The sequence below is a fragment of the Accipiter gentilis genome, chromosome 34 (genome assembly GCF_929443795.1).
Source record: "Accipiter gentilis chromosome 34, bAccGen1.1, whole genome shotgun sequence".
Classification (NCBI taxonomy): Eukaryota; Metazoa; Chordata; class Aves; order Accipitriformes; family Accipitridae; genus Astur; species Astur gentilis.
Window position 1 is genome coordinate 17,226,687 of NC_064913.1, and position 19,162 is coordinate 17,245,848.

At 41.7% G+C, this 19,162-nt stretch overlaps 1 protein-coding gene across 2 annotated transcripts in view; it reads right to left on the bottom strand.

The window, feature by feature from the left end:
• GUCY2C (guanylate cyclase 2C) overlaps positions 1 to 19,162 on the bottom strand; it is a 47,536-nt gene that overhangs the window by 15,038 nt on the left and 13,336 nt on the right. For both annotated transcript variants that reach the window (XM_049792377.1, XM_049792378.1), the window contains exons 8-18: positions 18,684 to 18,798; positions 17,335 to 17,470; positions 15,054 to 15,139; positions 14,509 to 14,620; positions 10,616 to 10,697; positions 8,280 to 8,385; positions 7,664 to 7,726; positions 6,998 to 7,069; positions 5,943 to 6,047; positions 4,617 to 4,703; positions 372 to 504 (exon numbers count right to left, since the gene is read on the bottom strand). In XM_049792377.1, coding sequence (XP_049648334.1) covers positions 372 to 504; positions 4,617 to 4,703; positions 5,943 to 6,047; positions 6,998 to 7,069; positions 7,664 to 7,726; positions 8,280 to 8,385; positions 10,616 to 10,697; positions 14,509 to 14,620; positions 15,054 to 15,139; positions 17,335 to 17,470; positions 18,684 to 18,798 — 1,097 coding nt within the window. The remainder of the gene's footprint in view (positions 1 to 371; positions 505 to 4,616; positions 4,704 to 5,942; positions 6,048 to 6,997; positions 7,070 to 7,663; positions 7,727 to 8,279; positions 8,386 to 10,615; positions 10,698 to 14,508; positions 14,621 to 15,053; positions 15,140 to 17,334; positions 17,471 to 18,683; positions 18,799 to 19,162) is intronic.

Here is a 19,162-nt window from a genome sequence, read left to right on the forward strand (position 1 = left end):
ACTTAACTCCTTTTTTTCTTCACACAAGTTCAGCTTTACTGCTGAAGAGAGCTATTTGCATGAAGGCCTTGGATGCTGAAAATGTTTCTTGCATATCGGCCACATGTGAAATCTGTTGAAAATACATCTTTCCTTTCCTTCTCACCTACACTGCCTGATTTCTTTCTCTACCTCTAATAATTGTCTTTCATTGTGTTATTTAAGTGAAGACGGTGTTTTCAGATATCATTTGACTGCTACATGAAACAAAATCATATTGTATGTTTTGTACTGTGTACAAGATGTAATTAGGCCCAACTGGCCTATGAATATAAGAAAATTCCATTGGATTGTAAACCATGAAGGAGAGTCCAACTGTGTACTGTTTTTACCTTTCCTTGGAGGCAGAATTGAATTACAGCCAAAATCAGTGATCTTCACTACCATGCGGTTGTCCACCACACAGTTTGTGGATTTGAGTCGACCATGGACTTCAGTTTTGCTTGAGTGTAGGTAAGACATCCCCTGTGGTTGATAATAAAAGAGGAGGAAAGCAGGACGACATGTGAGACACTCAGCTGTTACCAGATTCAACAAGAATGTGAAGTATTAGTGTAATATCTGTCCAAGTAGTTAAATGGCCTTCATCAGCAATGGATATGCATAAATCACAGTTCCCTGTCACGGAGGGAAACAAATATTATTTTACAGAGGAGACTTTCCAAGATGGCAGGAACAGTCAATGTTAAGAAACAAGGAGATGGATCATGTTGTGGAAGACTATCCTTCCTCTTAGTTAACAGAAGTCTGACATAGCAGCTTGGGTTTTGATAAGATTAGAACACAAGCAATTAGAAAAATTTATTTCCTCCTGCAGAAGTTTTTATTTCACTTGCAATAAATGCTTTCTTGGTAAATTTGTACAGATTTCTTGGAATGTCATGCAAAAAAAGTTCTTCCAACTACATGTTCATCCAATGGACACCATAGGTGTGAGTAATTGCTCTTTTTATCTGTATTGTCTTTGAAGATTACCATACACAAGAGACTTCATGCAGAAACATTGCAGCAGAACCTCTTCAGCAAAGCAGATGGCTAAAGAGTGGTCTAATGCACTAAGGCTGATATAGAATCATAGAATTATCTGGGTTGGAAGGGACCTTTAAAGGTCATCTAGTTCAATGCCCCCTGCAATAAGCAGTGACATCTAAGGCAGGGGATCAGATTAGACAACCATACAGGTCTCTTCTGACCGGACTGATTATGGTTTTCTCAGTACTAGTCAATACATATCAGCTATCCATGAGCTAAACTCAGAAGTGGGCACCATGAGGACTGGCAGATGAAGTTTCAGCTATATTTTCCTGAGATTCAGACTCAGCTCACAACACACACAGGCATACAAGGGTGTGTAGTTTGCCTGTTTTTACTGATAACCTCTGAATTTATCTCATTTAGTCTAAGACACTCAAATACAGTGCAATACATGAGAAGGGGCCAGCACTGAGGCATAGCAGGAAAAGGACATCAGTAAGTGGGTGTAAACTGAAGAAGGGAGTAGGTATGCTAATTTGCACTCTCTTGCAACTATTTATTCTGTTTCCTCTCTCTCTTCTGAACTAATTAAGCTCACACCTGCTTATAGCCTACTGCTTGTTGTTTTTCTTCCTATAGTCCTCTTTCCTGTAGTTCAGTATATGAAGTACAATCTATATTCTGAATGGTCTTCCACTTAGACTCCTGCATGTATAGCTCATCCTCTTGTATGATAACTGGTAGCTAGATAGACTTTAATGAGGGTTACCTAGTTCATGTGGTCATGAGTACACAGTATGACATGCTGGGTTTTCTCTCCAAATACTGGATACCTGTAATTGGGAATGGGTCAGCAAATGCTGCAAGGGATCATTGAGACATGAGCTGAGTTTTGGGCACAGTAGATGTATGTCTAAGACACAAGCAGCCCTCAAGAGATGCAGTCCCTGGAGAATGTTGTTGGACTGGTTAGCCTGGACCTATCTAGATCATGCCAAAATTTACAGAGGCTGTGTGCACACTATATCCAAGGAACACATTTCTTGATTAAGCAGCTTTTATCATGCAGCCCTGATGACACTATCCAGGATGTTTTGCCTGCTTTAGGTCCTATTTCCTCCAGCTGCGCCTTCTTCCGGCTCCTGCTTTCATCAGCCAGTAAATATACCCATTGCTACAGCAGAATTCCCAATCAGTCTCAGCATCAAATGGCAGGCAAAGGCAATTTTGATTTCCTTATACCAGGGCCTTCTTCTTAACAATTTCTGAAGGCAGAAGTCTTATACATGTGCCTGATAAAGTTTTCCTCTTTCCTTCCAACTATCCTATGCACCTACCTGCAAACACAGAGCCTATTAAGAACCCACAACGTGGTTCTCAAAATTTATAACAACTTCCAGTGCAGTACTCCTAAATCCTTGAGGCACTCTTGTAACCTCTGCTCTGAAGCTTTAGTTCTGACTGAGAACCCTTTTCCTGACACAATGCAGGAATATTACAATCCCTTGCACAATATCCTGCAGCAGCCCCTTATTTAATAGAGTGTTGCAACAACAGTGTGTGCGCTAATAACTGCAAGGCTTGATTACTGCAGTTCCTTCTTAGCAGACCTTTCATCAGAGCTCTTTGGTCACATGTTTCCTGATATTCGTAGGTACATAAAAGTTTTCAGGAAGATTTTGTGAACCATCTCTACTAACATGGCTAATAATGCGCAGGAGTCATTCCACAGAACAGATGCGGTGCTCTGCCCATCCTCAGACTCCATGTCCCATTACCAGTGGTGCAGTGAATGACAGGTTGCGAAGTCCCAGTCCCAGTGCAGTCACTGGGCATTTTGTCACTTCCTTCAGAAGGACTGGGATTTCTCTCTCCTTCTTGTAAACAGAGACAGTACTAATCCTTATTTTCTTAGGAAACATCTGGAGGTGAACTGCACAGGGTTAAAAATACCGTGTTTTTTGATATGCTATAAGGAGGAAGGGAAACTCTGTTGCTGCTATTTAAAATGAAACTTAATGCTGAACATTAACTGAACTTGAAAGTCATTAACAAGGCCAACAAACTGTGACAATTTGGATTAAGGAGGCTTTAATAAAGAGCAAGATTTTCAGTATCTCTTTAGAACAGACACAGTGGAGTCGTTCATCGTGGAGACCAAATCTGAACTGATGTGTGTAGGGAAATGGGAGGACTGTCCAACTGCAAACCAACAATAGGAAGAGGAGAACAGCTGATCACTAGAAAAAAGGCAGAGGTAATTCTCTATGTTACCTGTAGAGGTATAATGAATTATTATACCTGTGAATTATAAAGGTTCCTTAACTACCAGCTAAGCAGATACAAGTCTCTAATGTAGAATAGAATTTCCTTTACCGTTCATATTAAGTCTTCCTACCACAAGGACCTAAAACGTAAAGATCTGTTGAAAGCTACTGAAAATGAGTCTTGGTTTCTGTACAGGATTAATGTCTTCCCTCTTGAACTGCCTGAAATGGATAGCTCTAGTTTCTAGCTTCTCACTCTAGTGAGTGAGAAAATCGGGATGCAAAATAAACAGTTTATTTAGAAAAAGTTTATCCTGTCTCTGGATCCAAATTGGAATAATTTCATCATTTTGAAAAACCACATTTTTCCTTTATATGCCTTACCTGAGGCCAAAGAGCAGTGTGTTTTGCAGGTCTTGTGACTGCACAGGCCCTACTTACTAATCAGAGCCACTGGTCAACACATTGTAACACCCTCATCTTTGGGTCTGTCCTGGTGTCCGCTGGGTTAGAGTTAGTTTTCTTTCTAGTAGCTGGTATAGTGCTATGTTTTGGATTCGGTATGAGAAGAATGTTGGTAACACACTGATGTTTTCCGTTGTTGCTAAGTAATGTTTAGACTAAATCAAGGATATTTCAGCTTCTCATGCCCAGCCAACAAGAAGGCTGGAGGGGCACAAGAAGTTGGGAGGGGACACAGCCAGGGCACCTGACAGAGAGTGGCCAAAGGGATATTCCATACCATGTGATGTCATGCCCAGTATATAAACTGGGGGGGAGTTGGCCTGGGGGGATGGCTGCTTCAGAACTAACTGTGCATCGATCAGCAAATGGTGAGCAATTGCATTGTGCATCACCTGTTTTGTATGTTCCAATCGTTTTGTTATTATTAGTGTCATTTTATTATTGTTACTATTATCATTATTAGTTTCTTCCTTTCTGTTCTGTTAAACTGCCCTTATCTCAACCTACAAGTTTTACCTTTTTTTTTCCCGATTCTCTCCCCCATCCCACTGAGGGGGGCGAAGTGACTGAGTGGCTGCATGGCACTTAGTTGCTGGCTGGGGTTAAACCACAAGAGGGTAACATTTCTTTGGGGCATATTTTATTTATTTATAAAGAACCCAAAGCCAACTCTGGCTCCCATTTCCCCCTTCAGTTTGAGAGCCACTGGTTCCTCCTGCCCCGTATACCTATCCCCAGAGAAGAAAGAGTGGAAAGGCATACATCCTCTAGCAAGGAAAGGAGAAAACCCCGAGAGCTTCACTTCTCCAGAGGATCTGTTTGGCAAGACAGAAAGGTTGATTAACAGTGCACTGTCAGCAGCCCGCTTACCTTGGCAATATCGTACATGATGGAGATTTTAAATTCCCAGTCCATGAATGTGCCGTCAGGGTAGGAGATTTTATCATTTAAAACATCCTGTGAAGAGAAGAAAAGAGTAGTTTTAAACTGCATTGGGAAAAAGGAGAAGATGAGATATGAGTATCTAAATCACATAGCCTTTCAACCAGAGACTGAAAGAGGTAGCCCTTCATTTTTTATGGGGAGTACGTGCACTAGAGCAGGAGTTGACTCAGAAAACAGGGAATATGAAATATATTTTAGGTTTACACAGAGCTAGAAAATTGAGGACTCCAGAAAAGAGGGTTTTGTGTAATTAAAGGTAAATAGTGAATTTGCTTTTAAAGCTGGGTCTTTAATAAAGCAAAAGAGCTGAGACAGAAATGGGCAAGAGGAAGGGAAAGGAATTCCTATGGTTTGTGCTCACAGTCCATTTCCTACCAATTTACTCATGACCTTGTAAGTTCAAACTAGACTGTTCCTTTATCTTAAAGTGCCAGTCATTTACAGTTCCTCCAGCCACTACGATTTCCATTGCTAAAAGTAAACCTCCATGAGTGTGCCAGTTTACAAGAAAAGAACTAGAGACAGAGCTGTTATTTTGCTGCCTTGCTGTGAGTTTGTTCCAGAGACTACTGCTACTGATGAGAGTCTTTCTATGAACTCAGAATCAGAGACCATGTGCGCCCGCAGAAGACCTGATGCCACCATTACTTCATGATCAGTGCTGAAATAATATTGGTAGTAATAAATGGTCAGTCTTTCCATAACGCTTGCCAGGCATCAATTTACCATTTCTTTTTATAAACAGAAATGAAAGGCTGTTGTCCCTTACAGCACAGGATTTGCCATATTCCATCCTCAAACTGTTTGTCCCCTATTCATATGGAATATATCCTTTTCTCTATTCTTTCACACTCTGGGGGCACTATGGGGTCAACAAGGACATCAACAGAGACAACAGCTACAGCCTGGAAAATAAAGAACAAGTTATATCCTATATGCTCCCAACAGGGGACACAATACAAATACTGGCTGTTGCTGTTGCCTGGGCAGAGCTCTGCCTGTACTTTTCCTTGCTTGCACCTCACCTTATCCTCTGGCTGCTGAGAACCATCAAACTGATGGCAGCTGCAGCAGCACCTGGGGAAGGCTGGAGGGAACCGAGCAAGGGAGAGGGAACTTGAGTCAGAAATCTGCCACCACTTGCTCCATCCATGGCTGCAGCATCAAGGCCAGAGACAGAGATGTGGATTTTGTTTCTTAGTTTGAAATTTGATAATTTGGGGGTGGAAGGAGAGCTCCAAAATTCTTTACCCGCAGAGAACCTCTTTCGCAGTACTCAATCACCCCAAAGATCATGGTGTCTATCTTCACAGTGCCATAGAACTTGGTCAGGTTGTAATAATCAATCTGCAGAAGCTAGAGCAGAAACGTTGCATCTATTTTTAAAAGCAATCATTGTTAGCACAGAAACACAGGTCAAGGATACTTGTGTGATGTGACTTTTTATCTCAGGCCCTGATAAGATGTATGAGTTTCCTTTAAACCAGTGTGTACTAAGGCACTGAGTGAAGTGCTTGAAGACATTTGTCATTCCAGAGCCTTCTGGATTAGGGAGATAAGAGTGGCTGCTGTTGGATACTGCAAATTAATTCCAGAGCCCACTATAGTCTCCATTATTGCCTTTCTACTCAAACCTCCCAGTTGACCAGAATAGCCATTATGACTGACAGAATTTTGTGAATCAGTCAGTAAATGAGCAAGTAATAAAAATTTAATGGTTCTGCATGATATTATGGACTTTGTCCATTTATATAGACAACTGTAGTTTACTTTGAGGTATTTTTAGAGCTTATTGAATTTGCAGTATAGCTGTGTTGTGTAAAAAGGAAAACTATTCATTCAGAAAAGATGCAGTACTGCAGCCAAATTCATTTGTCGTATTGGAAGAGTCTGTATGCACAAGTCAGCAGACAGTTACTTATATTTAAAGAGCTGCATTTGGCATTCAATAATAAGATTTAACTACAACATTCTGCTACTAATGAATTAGCATGATATGAGCAAAAAGAGTGCATTGCCTTTTAGCATCAGCTATAAAAATGTGTTTAGCAAGGCTATATGACAGAGCATGAATTACTTCATTCATCCTCAGCTTCACTGTAATATAATTCAGACTCTGAACTGGTGATGAGATCACACATACAAAGAGAAAGTTCAGCAAGCAATATCCTTTGAGGAACTCATTACCCATCCACCTCACAAACATGCACAAGCAATGGCTGTTGGAGTTGACAGTGGAAAGCAATGACTTCACTCATAGGCTCCATCCCACCCTGCAGCATCCAGTTGCTACATGCAACAGTTACCTTGTTCAGTTCTATTTTTTGCTTCTCTGAGAAATTACCATCGTTGTGTTTGAGATCCTTTAGGATCACTACCTGAAGAAAAAATAACAGTGCATAAAAAATCATAGGCTTAGTACAACAGCAATTCATCTTTCTTTTCCAAGAAATGTCCATACAGAGAAATACTTCAGAAACACCTGTCTACTGCTTAGCTGTTGGAGTATCAGTTAATCAGCTAATAAGTAACAGAGTTATATTTCCTTCAAAAGATTTACCAGGTAGATAGGAACTATTTAGAACTGTCAATGATGCAAATTTTAACTCAACATGAATATATCTCAGTCAGGCAGATAGCTCTACTGAATGTACAAGAATTGCCATGTAAATGGCCTGTCCTCCATTAATCTGTTTACCTCCTTGGTACCAAAATGTATCAAATTTCAGGTCCCTCTGTTTCTGCTCTGTTTCTGGACTAGGCTAGGCATTCATGGAGTCGAATATTTTGCCTCCTGTCAGTAAGCAAAATGCAAAGCACCTGATATGGAATAAATGGCTTATTCCTTCCATAAGATCAAGCCATTTTGCAAGGTTGGGAGAGGTGGAATTGTCTCTGGAGAGGAACAATCTCCTCCCAGAAAGAGCCCTCCTAAGCCAGGGAAGGGAGTGTGGACACTGCAGGCAGGTTACCTTCTTGTCATATTTGCCTTGGCGCAGTCTCTGGGTGGTGTCACGTCTCTTATCTTCATCAATCTGAGAACAAAGAATAATAATCAACTTGCAATTATCACCTACTCCCCATTTGGCAGGTCCAGAGAGATAAGTAACGTCAGTGTGTACCACACAGAGAAGCATAAGTCTCTCTAGGGAGTGCCACTGCATGCCACAGAAAGTGCGGGACATCCATGCCGCTCCCACAGCTGCCGTGGCCTCCACCTGCTGCTTTCATGTTCTTGAGGATTAGAGAGGCATAACAAAGCACAGGGATATTATTTGTAACAGTGGTGGTGTGGAAGAGACTGGAAATCAATACCCAGCCCATTCCCCCATCACAAAATGAGCTCGACTGTTGGGAAACAGATATATTCTATTAGGGAGCAATAGATGGAGAATAATCTCTTTTTTTCCTCAATACACCAAGTGAGGGTTAAAAAAAAAATTAAAAAAGAAATAATTTTGACAGATCCTAGTTCTACCAGAGCCATAGCCTGCATTGCACTCAGAGGATGCCAACACCCCAGCATTGATGGATGGTCTTTAGAAGACAGAATCCAAGACCTAGATTCAGGCATCATGCTTCTCTTACCTTCAAACTAACATGACTTGTCTCACTGGTCTCCAGAGGCAAGATTTGCTCAGGCGGTATATGGGACCATTTCTTCCACCGACGCTCATTATCTCTCCTGTACTTCCTGCAAAAGGAGTGAACTCATTCAGAACATCCTCCCAGTGAACCGAAACCCACAACAGGAGATTAGGACAGGGAAGCTTCCAGCGTGAGGATGACACAAGGATGGAGTGTCAGGTGGGCAGTGCTTGAGCACAAGCCCTGTGGCTCTTGTACAGTTTCCCAGTTTGAGGCTGCTCTAATTCCTCTAGCTTTGGGAAAGCCTAAATTATCATTCAATTCCATAGACGTAGCAGAACAGCAGAACAGATTTAGCAGAACAACTGCTAGGCAATTGCCAGTGTCTCAAGGGAGGTCAGAACAATTTAAAGCACACAAGGCTGTCTGGATTTTATATAGTCTTCTCCTCTGTGTTACTGAATGTACTCTGAAGTGAGGTCCCACAAACAAATGCAACCCAAAGGAAGTCCTGGAATCAATGCTGGATGGTAAGAGCTGGTGTGAATACAATACGAGAAGAGGTAGCAAGAGTGTTGAGATGATATGCCTTTTTGTGCATGTCCCTTGTATTCTGCACATTTTGTAAAAATGAGGGAAGAGCCCTCTCCCTCAGGGGAGAAGGAAACTGCTGCCTCCCTTGCAGAATTTCAGAGCAGACTCTGTCTTCTCTTAGAGAAAAGCTTCAAGAAGACTAGCACTTATCAAACTACCCACTTAGCCGTGCAAGTCCTTCCTCTATTAAAAAAACCACAGGACTGACTGGAGGGACTGCAGGGGAATCCCAGCACCCTGATGACTGCTGGCAAATGCTCCAAATGGGAGAACCCATGGTATTGGCTAATAATACAAATATTCCCTTTTCCAACATATTTTAGCTCACACATGTGTAAGAAAAGGGAGTTCTTGTGGCAAGAGCTGTTTTTCTCAGTTCAGTCTCGTAAGCTGTATCACCAGGATGTACTGCAATTGAAACTGGTATCAGCTGGTGATTAAGTACATATCAAACTGACTGAAAATCTACTAGGTCTAATATTTAGTTATGTGTTTTTCAGGACTTTGGTTGTTTACTTAGCAGTCAGAACTACACAGGGAGGTGTGGGATAGTTCAAGTGTCCTAGAAACTTGAGAGATTAAGAAGGAATAATGAGGCATTTTGTTCATTTTCATAGCTCAGTCTCTGTTCTCCTTTGCTTGTTAGGGAACACTCTTCAGTAGCAATTATAGTTGAGAAGTTTGCTATTATTTCAACACTAAAAGGGCAAGCTTTATTCTAAGAAATCCTCAGGCATCTATTCTATATTTGATGCTTGGGAATATTACAGTGATATGTATACAATAATAATCTAATCATCTAAAGAGAATCTTTAGATTTTATGCATCTGCAAATATGGAAGAGTACAGAACATTTTACGAGTCCAAACTGTCTCCAGACAGATTTTTATCAATTTTCGTAACCATTACAAACTTTACATGTCTGATTATACATTAGTGCTTAGATGTGGCAATGATTAGCTCTTCCATTTGCTGAGTACAATTGGATGTGTAAGAGGTGTATACCTTCATCTTTGATTTTTCCCTTGTGAAAAGCTTTAGTTAGCAAGGCAGACTGGTCCACTCAAAATAAGAGACCGAGTAGCATCTGTTTGTAATCAAGTTTTCTTAAGACCTGATTTTCTCACTTTTTCTTAAGTTCTCGGATATATAGCAAAGAGGGATGCTGAGCTACTGAAAACAGATGCACAGTAAAGACAATTTTTTTTAAATATGAAAGAAAATCATATACTAACTGTTAGAAAAGTCCATATGTGAGGATTTGGACTGAGTCGGGGGAAACTGAAAGACAGGATGGATCCATGCAATGAAAAGACCCAAACCTCATGGTGTTTCGATTCCTACAGTGACTCAAGACAAATACCTCCTTCTAGATTGAACTTTTATGTCACTGATAGGTTAAAGAAACATAAGTGAACCCTAAGTAAGGCAAGGATGGGCAGTAAGTGGAAAAAGTCTGAAGATTGTTCTGAAATGTATGTTTCTGAGTATGTACAGGAATCAGAGCTTTTTAGCAGATGCAAAAACTCTGAGCTTTGCTGCATCTTCTACCTTGATTATTAACCTGACATAACAACGCTATGGATGCAAACACTACTTGGCATATACTAAAGAGTTCATACTGAGGGCAATCACCCAGGTATGTAAGGTAAGCTAATGAATGGCTCTTCAGCAGAGATCAAAGGCATTGCCCTAAGAGGAAAACTGTTCAAGGACAAACAGAGGGCCAAAGGGGTTGGTACCTTAGAATCATCAAAGAGATGATCAGAACCAGAATCACAATTCCCGTGAGTGTAAAGACAGCAATGGTCAAGATGTGTGGGCCTGCAGGGAAGAAAAATTGAAAAATAAACAACTTGACAAAGGACACTGAAAAACAATACTATATTTAAGAAATTACCCTCACCCACACATGTGCAAGTCACAGTGGCTGAGCAGGGATATTCTTTGGTCACATCCAAATTGACAGGCTATGGTAAAGTCCAGCACTGCCTAGAGATGACATATGCCTGCCTCTTTCACTGCGGGATGAAGCATGACCCAGAGCAGTGCAGTCTTACATCCCCACCTGAGCCATGGGCACTCTGTAGGGACACCCAGGTGGGAGGTGCATTAAACAGCACTAAATCTCACATCAGTTCAGCCACAGAGTTTCCAGGTGTTCTCCTCTTTAAAAACAAACTGGGATAGTCCAGGAATAAAGCTGACTTTTCTTAGTAATGACATTTTAAAACATGAAGCAGCCAAATTTCTCCTTTCAGTAACTACTTAAGATAGTGGAGGCAAATCTTGGGTACAACTCTTTGTGGGATAGGGATGTAGATGGGGTAACCAGTTGACCATTTGAAATCAGAATCACTGGCAGGCAGGAAACATTTTTTTCCCCCAGCATACCCAGGGCTTAATGCAAAATGGGCTCTTCATTGACTTCTTTGGATAAGGCTTTCTCTGAACTGAGGAACAAAGGTTTGGTCCCTATGTTTTTTACCATTAAACACAATACTCACTGATGACTTTCTGATTCAGGCTTTATAACCTATGTCTTTTCCTTTCCAGTTCTGCTGGATACCCATCCAGTGTGAAAGACAGGTCCCTTTGACAGTGAATTTTCCACAACTACCCATACCTTTGTCACTCAGAGTCTTTACTGATATAATTTGCTTCAGGATGGGATACACCTGAAGACCACAGCTTCCACCCAGAATTTCAGCTGATACAGACTACAAGCCACTTGTGGATTTGAACGGCTTTTCTCACAAGAACTTGTTATCCAAGAAGAGGTCAAGATGAAAATCATGGTACAGCTTTTAACATAAACAAACTTTTCAAAATTTTGCAAAATTTGGGTTCGCTCCTTATTGCCCCAGTTGTTTAAAGTGATCCTGTAGTTGTTGTAGACAGAGCTTTGGAGATTGCGGACTCATTCCTGAACACATTTGTAGATACTGCATTGGGATGACAAGTGGTACTGAGCAGACTATATGGAATTTTTATGCTATAGAGGGAAGTTAATCTGGTGCAGCACTGCCGGATTAGTGTCCTTGGAAGCTGCCAGGTGCCAAACAATTTGAAAACGAAGTTGTTCAGGCATCTGAGGACTTAGACCCAAAATCACTTGAGGGTCCTAGTCCTGAGCAGGCAGGCAGAACTGGCAAGGTTGGGAACTGATTATTTAAGGTTGTTAATTTTTATTGTCTTAATGTGGAAAGGCGAACTGAAGCCTATCTTGGGTCAGTTCTTGGAGCTCAAGGGTACTGGGAAGGAAAATTGTGGCCACCAACTTCCTTTGAAGAGCAACAAGCCTTTAGGGCAGAGCTTTGTCTGGTGGTCACACATCTAGAGTGTACCTGCTCTACTGAGGAAGACTTCCAGGCAAAGATGGCAGAGGAGAATCTAGTTTTGCAGATTGCCATGTTGGTTACGGCCAGTAAAAGAGCTGCGCTAGTCAGCTTTACTGAGGCTAATGCACATCTGCATGTGCCCAGAAACAAAGGCACACAAGAAAATGATAAAGTGTCAAAATCAATAAATAATTAAAAAGCAACAAGACACACACTAGCTCCAGAACCAAACACCAGCTGGGCAGGGATTTTGAACATACCAGCGTAAGTGTCTGCATCTAACATAGAATTCAGTTTAGGAACCTGGATTTTGGACCCAGCGCTCTGGTTTTGATTTTTTTGTTCTGTGTATCACATCTCCCCACCTTTTTTCTGTGTGTTCATCCCAGCATCAGTCGCAGGGCCTGCGAGTAACTTAGTCTGATGCTCTCCATTGAACTGTCAGTACTACCGTTTCCCTCCTCCAAGGAAGGACATTGAGTTACCACGATAAAACGACATATACACAAGGATGTGCAAAGCCATTTCCTACGAATTCTCTAAAACTTAAACTTTGTGAATAGTGGTTTGCAGCTTGACAATCAGCAGGTCGAAGCTGCCCTTGGAAACTCTGTGGGACCGCAATTTCCCGTTCCTGAGGCTTTGCTACCACCTCCTGGCGCTCGGTATTACAGCACACAAAGGGAGAGTGCATCACAAATTAACTCTTTTCAGGTCTTCTGGAACCAGAAACCTTTGTGTATTGAAGGCTGACCTTATCCACTTTTAGAGCAGGGGTTCAAACTTTCTGAATAATGGCAAAATGTGGATGAAGCACCTTTTTTTAAGGGATGCCAGGAGGAAGGAGGGTAGCAGAACTGCATCAGCTGTTCTCAATTACAGCTTAGGAAGGAGCAGGGCTCTGGTTGCTGTGTTTTTTCACCTCCATGGAGGAAGAAACATAGTTCTGATTGGAAAGTTTTGACTGGCTTTGGCTGTACTTAAATTTACTTAAACTTTGGCCATTAAAAAGTTGCCCTTTGGGGGAAATATATTTGTTTAGAATCACACTGAAGGAAGGTTTATTTTTTAGAAATGTGAAAACAAAATAATCAAGTGCCTGTGGAAGGTGGTTTTACTTTGATTTAGTGTAGCTTGGCCACAAAGTCAGGCCTTTGTTAAGTGCTGAATGTTAAGCTACTAGTTTGTAGTCACTGGTTTTCTGCAATTCCCAAACATTTTTTTTTTTGCCCTTGTACAGCAGCTTCAAACAAGGATGAACTCAGGAGAATGTTTTAAAGATACAGAGATCCTCTGACAGCACAGCATGTTGTGGGGACGAAGGGATGAATGAGAATCAGACTAGAGAAACACTGAGAAAGCTGGGGCCAAGGAGCAAGCCCTAATTTGAATCCATCTGATTTACTTTACTGAGGAATAAAAGTGTTTGAATCCATGTACCACCTTACTGTGAATAGACTTTTAGTTGTCAGATGGTGTTTGTTCTTCCAGCTATTGGTTTGCATTGTAATATTCGCTAGTGGAGGTAAGCAGTACAGCAAGCTAATGGCAGCTGTTAGCAGGGACCTTTAACAGTGAAACAATCCCAGTCTTCTCAGGCTGCCAAGGCCCTACTCTGCTATGCTGAATTACAAGGGGATTCAACCGTTCTATCCAGGAGTCACCAAGATCTCAAAAGAAACGGAGGTGGTGACTTCTGGGATTTTAGATTTAAAATTTGGGTGGAGATAGTGCAATAACCTAGTTTCCCATTGTTTTTCTGCAAGGAGCCAGCTCATCTAAGAGACCCCTCCAGAGAAGCACCCTGAACCTGCACAGTGCTCTGTCCTCTCCCCGGCTCCCTACAACAAGGAGAAAGGGGCAAGCAGAAGCCACCGTGCTGCATCAGTAATAAAGAAATGCAGAGTCAGATAACTCATCATAACCTTAACTCTGCTGTCTTTCCTGAACAGTCTTTCAAACGATTCACACCACCACCGTCTTCTAGTGAAGGTTTTATGTTCAGGGGTCACCTCTTCCCAAACACACCATGGTATTCCCCACAATCACTGGTACAGTATGGAGTCCATGAAAGACTTAGTAGTGCCTAAACAGAAATGCAGGTTTAGAATTGGGCTGGATGCAGAGAACATGGCAGGCTGGGGCAGGGGAAGGAAAGATGGTGTTCTGTCCCCAGCTCCTGGTGTCACTGGCTGGGGGCAATGTGAAGGTTGCATGCTGGATCACACAGCAGGTGGATCTTAGGACTGCGTGACTTGTCTTCGAAGAAGAGGTAGGTTTAATGGGCATCTCACCAGAGCCTGGCGTATCACTGGGCAGCTGCTTGTTCTTCCAGACAAAATCCGGACTGGTAGTCATTGCGCGAGTCTCATTCTTTTGAGTGTTGAAATACAGAAGAATTCTGAACTATGGGTGTAGGAGGGAAGAAATGCAGTCAGCAGCTGTGCTCTCCCTCTTTTGTCCCTTGCTTCAAACTACCCTTAATAAATGTATTGCCCAAACTCAAAGTACTTCTTGGTCTTTTTGCTACAGTGGTGCATATCTCAGCATAGCCATATGCTTGGCTGCCATATTCTTCCTCATTCCTCCCCTCTCTCTGAAAAGAAATGTTTCAGTCCCACAAAATACTAGCTGCTCTTCACTTACTGAATCACCAGATGACATCAATCCTGTCAGTCTCCAGCACACCTCTCATGACCCCCTCTTGGCATGCACGGCATGCCTTGGCACGCCACCACTTCTGGTGTAGTTATTTTCATCATTCTTATGCAATAGTACAGGGCATTTTGTTTCTCCTTTCATATATAAGTCTGAACAGTTGCTCCCTGGACATACGTACATGATTTGCAGTCTGTGATGTGTACAGCAGAGTCAAATTGGTATCAATGTCCCCAAATTCATCTAGAGTCACAGGACCCAGTACACCTGTAGACACAAGGAATTAGTCAGAGGGCTTGTGTTCTCAGAAACACAAATATGTGGCAGGAAAGATGGGATAAATAAAAGGATTTCTGATGCTTGGGATGTTTTTCTTCTTCATGTACATGCTAGAATACCTATCGGCTCAGTGTGGCGCTACTTCTCCCTTAATAGCATGCTACATTTTCTCTGCAAAACCCAATAAAAGGTGTTGAACTGACTGCACTGAAGAGGAAAGTCTCCCTCTAGCTATAGAAAAATATATTTGTCAGGTTTCTTCAGCCTACCAAGAATGTCACAGAAACCTTCCTTGAAGGGACCATTTTAGAAGTGAGAAGGGAAATTGCCTGTTTCCACCTGCAGTTTGAATCTATCAGCAAGAAAGGAAATATAGGGATACTTTTATTGCCCTTACTCTTTTGAGAGCTACCTGCTTGGATCTAGTTATATTATTTTAACCAGGTTCTTTTTCCCTTTAAGCTCCTGCCTCTGTATGTCGTGCAGATTGAGAAGTTGCCTGTGTAGCACATTCCAAGGATTTTAAGCTGGATCTTCCTAAGTCCTTCAGCATGGCTTGACTTTGCTCTCATTAAGTTAGTCATTTCAACAAGAGCACAAGCTTAGCCAATACCCACCACTCCTGAAAGTCTCACCTCCATTTTTTCTGGACAGTCTTTTTGGTCAGCTTCAGATTGCTCTTTTTGCTGCTGTTGCTGATGACTAAGTTTATTTTTCCTAAAGTTCAGCATCATCATTATCTTAGGTTGGGCATTAACCTTCTTCCTTTTCACCTCAAAAACTGATGCTAAGTTTTTCATGGTCTACCTTCTTAATATCAATGTAATTATGGTATGAACTCCCTACTCTATCAGCCTCCAGCACAAGAAAGAATGAAGGTGGTTCAACACTTGTCACTTTCAGGACTTTTTTTTTAAAACTAAGCCTATCACTAATGTGAGTGCAAGATTTGTTTTGAATAAGTAAAAAAGTTTGTGCAACTTACCTTTCAAATTTAGAGTGAAACTGAAGAGATGAGTTTACTGTAAACTATATTTTGCTAGGTTTGGAATACCACGGTTAAAGCAAAGCTAAGCCCCAAACCTGTTATGCCATATTAGGAAAACCCAGGAAACTTCTACATGTGTTTGCTGAAAGCAGATGGGACATAAACACAAAGCTTTGAGTCATCATTTTGGTACAGATCTCTGATGTGAAGTGACAGCTGGGACTTTGCTCCCAGAGAGGTAATGTTGTCACTTCTTGTGTAAGTCTTGCCTTTGGCTTCTCCTAATGATTGAATTCTGTGATTTTAAGCCCGTGGCCTACAAAAGCCCACTGGTGCTAGACAACCTGTGAGAAGAATAAGAAAGTTGACTAAGAAGAGCCAACCCATTGCCAGCTGGCTTACACTCACTCTGCAGGCACCCAGGCCTATGATGGCTTTGTAAACTGGAAAAAAGTTGAAACTACTTCATCAAAGCTTAGCTAAGTGGACTTCAGAGTCATTTTGAGCATAATCATATTTTATACATACTGGCCTCAAGTAAAGACTGGACCTTTGGGGGAAAGCTTAGAAATGCCACTGTCACAAATTAACAACCTGAATGCCAGGTTGCCTCTGGAGGAAGCATGGACTCTGAAACCCACCTGTATGCTTCACTCTTCCAGCCCCTTTCTCATTCTCCAAATCATCTCCCTATAAAAAGCTCAGGTCTTTGTCAAAAGAATGACACTAGCTTCAGATCCTTGTCCCTGTCATCCATCTCTGCTGGCTGGGAAGCTCTGTCTCTCCTCCTTCCCCCACCCCTCCTTCCCCCACCCCTCCTTAGGTAGCAATATTCTTTAAATGTGCTTTGTACTTCAAAGCAGCAGGAAAGACACAACAGCCCAGAATGGAGCCCTGGTCCTCAAACAGTCTTGCTAACTGCAATGTTTCAAATGATCGTCATTTTGACTTTCTACCTCTTCTGTGTTGCATGCACTGAGGTGATTCTGCATGACTGCTATGTAGTGCTTCTGCTAATACTGAAGAAAACATCCTTGGAAAAAATGGTAGAAAAAGAAAAAAGAGTGGGAATAAAACTTATTGAAGGGCTTGGACTTGTTTAGTGTAGAAGTTACTTCTTATAAGAGTGCTTAAAACCAAATGTCTTTCCCCTCATCAATTTAGTGAACCCTGCACAGGACTGTACTTCTTTTACCTTCAAAAGTGGTATTTCGGAATTCATTGATGAAACTGAGAGGTGACACTGGGATCTGGGAGAAGATAAATTTCTTCAGAATATGTCCAAACAGCAAGACAGCATTAAAATAGCCAACAAAAAAGTCATCTTCCATCTAGAACAGAAGAAAAAGGAAAATGGCAATTTGAGAGTTCACGTTTCTGCCTTAAAGCTACAGTATCTTTGGTGGTTTCCATCTGGCAAAAACTCCAGCATGGAAGACCAGAATCTGCTGAACACTGAGTGAGTAGATGGGCAATGCCACATCAGTGCTCTCCCTTGGAAAAATAAAGGTAAACAAGATATATTTTTGGTGTATGAAGACAGGGATGTGGTGAAAACTTGTAAGAGGCCAATGTAAAGTTCTAGCGTGCTGATCCTGGCGCAGAGGATTCAAGAAATGCTACATTGTAGGTTCTGGGCAGGTCTGCTCAGTGGGACCCAAAGCCCCTGGCTTCGGATTAGATTTTCTGTGCAGATAAGCTGGTGTGATGCCAGCATGTCTGGGCTTCCAGATGGCCACAGCTCAGGGGCACGGAGCTGTGCCAGAATTTCCAGCAGCCTGCTATAGAGCTGGCGCCCAAAAAGCCTTGAGACTAGGCTGGGGGATCTGGAAGCCCTGTAAATCTAGTCAGAAGCTTCAGGCTGCCTGCTGGAGAGCTGGAGCTCAAAGCCACAAATCCTGGGAGGAAGTCTACATGTTTAGCCTGATTCCTGGGCAGACGGCAGGAGTATCAGTTTCACTAAGCAGATGCAGGTTTTGCATAGTTTCTGCTTTTCAGGAAATTAAAAAAATATGTATTTCCTACAGAAAAAAATAAAAAGTTCCTGTTTTTGAAGTTTAACTGGAAAGCCCCTGGACAGAAACAGCAATGGTTGCCACCACTCACATATATCTGCACACAAAAATCAGCCAACAATTGTTAGTTCTGAACTTTCCATGCCCACATCCCAATTACACCTATAGATCATCCTTCAGTGATGCCTTGCAGCTACATGTAAGATTGTCAGTCACTCACACGTGGAGTCAGAAGGCCATGTATCTATAACTCTCCCTCACGCCCCGTGAACATCACACTTGCAGACCAAATTAAAAGCTTGAGTTGAACTTCACAAAGCAGGAATATAACAGCCTGCATATTTGCCTTATGACACAATATATTTACATCATTACAACAGGATAAAATGTCATCCCACGATAACGTAAGAAAATATCAGCATAGAAGCATGATGGGGGATGATTACAGCTGCATATTTAGTTTTCATTTCCTAGTGCATGAACATGAATTAACTGAATGCAATAATCAGGTATAAAACAGTGTGGTTACCAGGATGGCATCTTCAGTCTTCATGGTATTGAAGCTGTAATTATCTGGTGGCAGAGTCAGGACAAGTACATTCTGCATGTAATGGGCTGAGCTGTTGTTCCTAAAGTACGTGTTACTGCAAAGCAAAGCACAAGAACCCCATGAACAATCAGCAACAGGGGCAGTGGTAACCATGACTGAATCACTCTCCTCTCCCCAGCGGCACTGTTATTTAACAGGTTAAAACAGTAGTTCTAAAAATAAAATTTCATCATGGACAAAACTCTTTATGTTGTTCATTCCCTGATGCCAGCTTCTGTGCTTAGCTACATTAAAAGGCAATATCAAAGAGATATGGCAATCTGAAACTCAAAGTTTGCAGTGAATTACTGCTATTATTGTAACTGTTTGGTTTCTGTCCTGTTTATTTCCTCTTCTTTCAAGCAAGAGTTTATATTTATTAAAACTGAGTCTCTTGGAATCCACAGTAGTGCACAGAA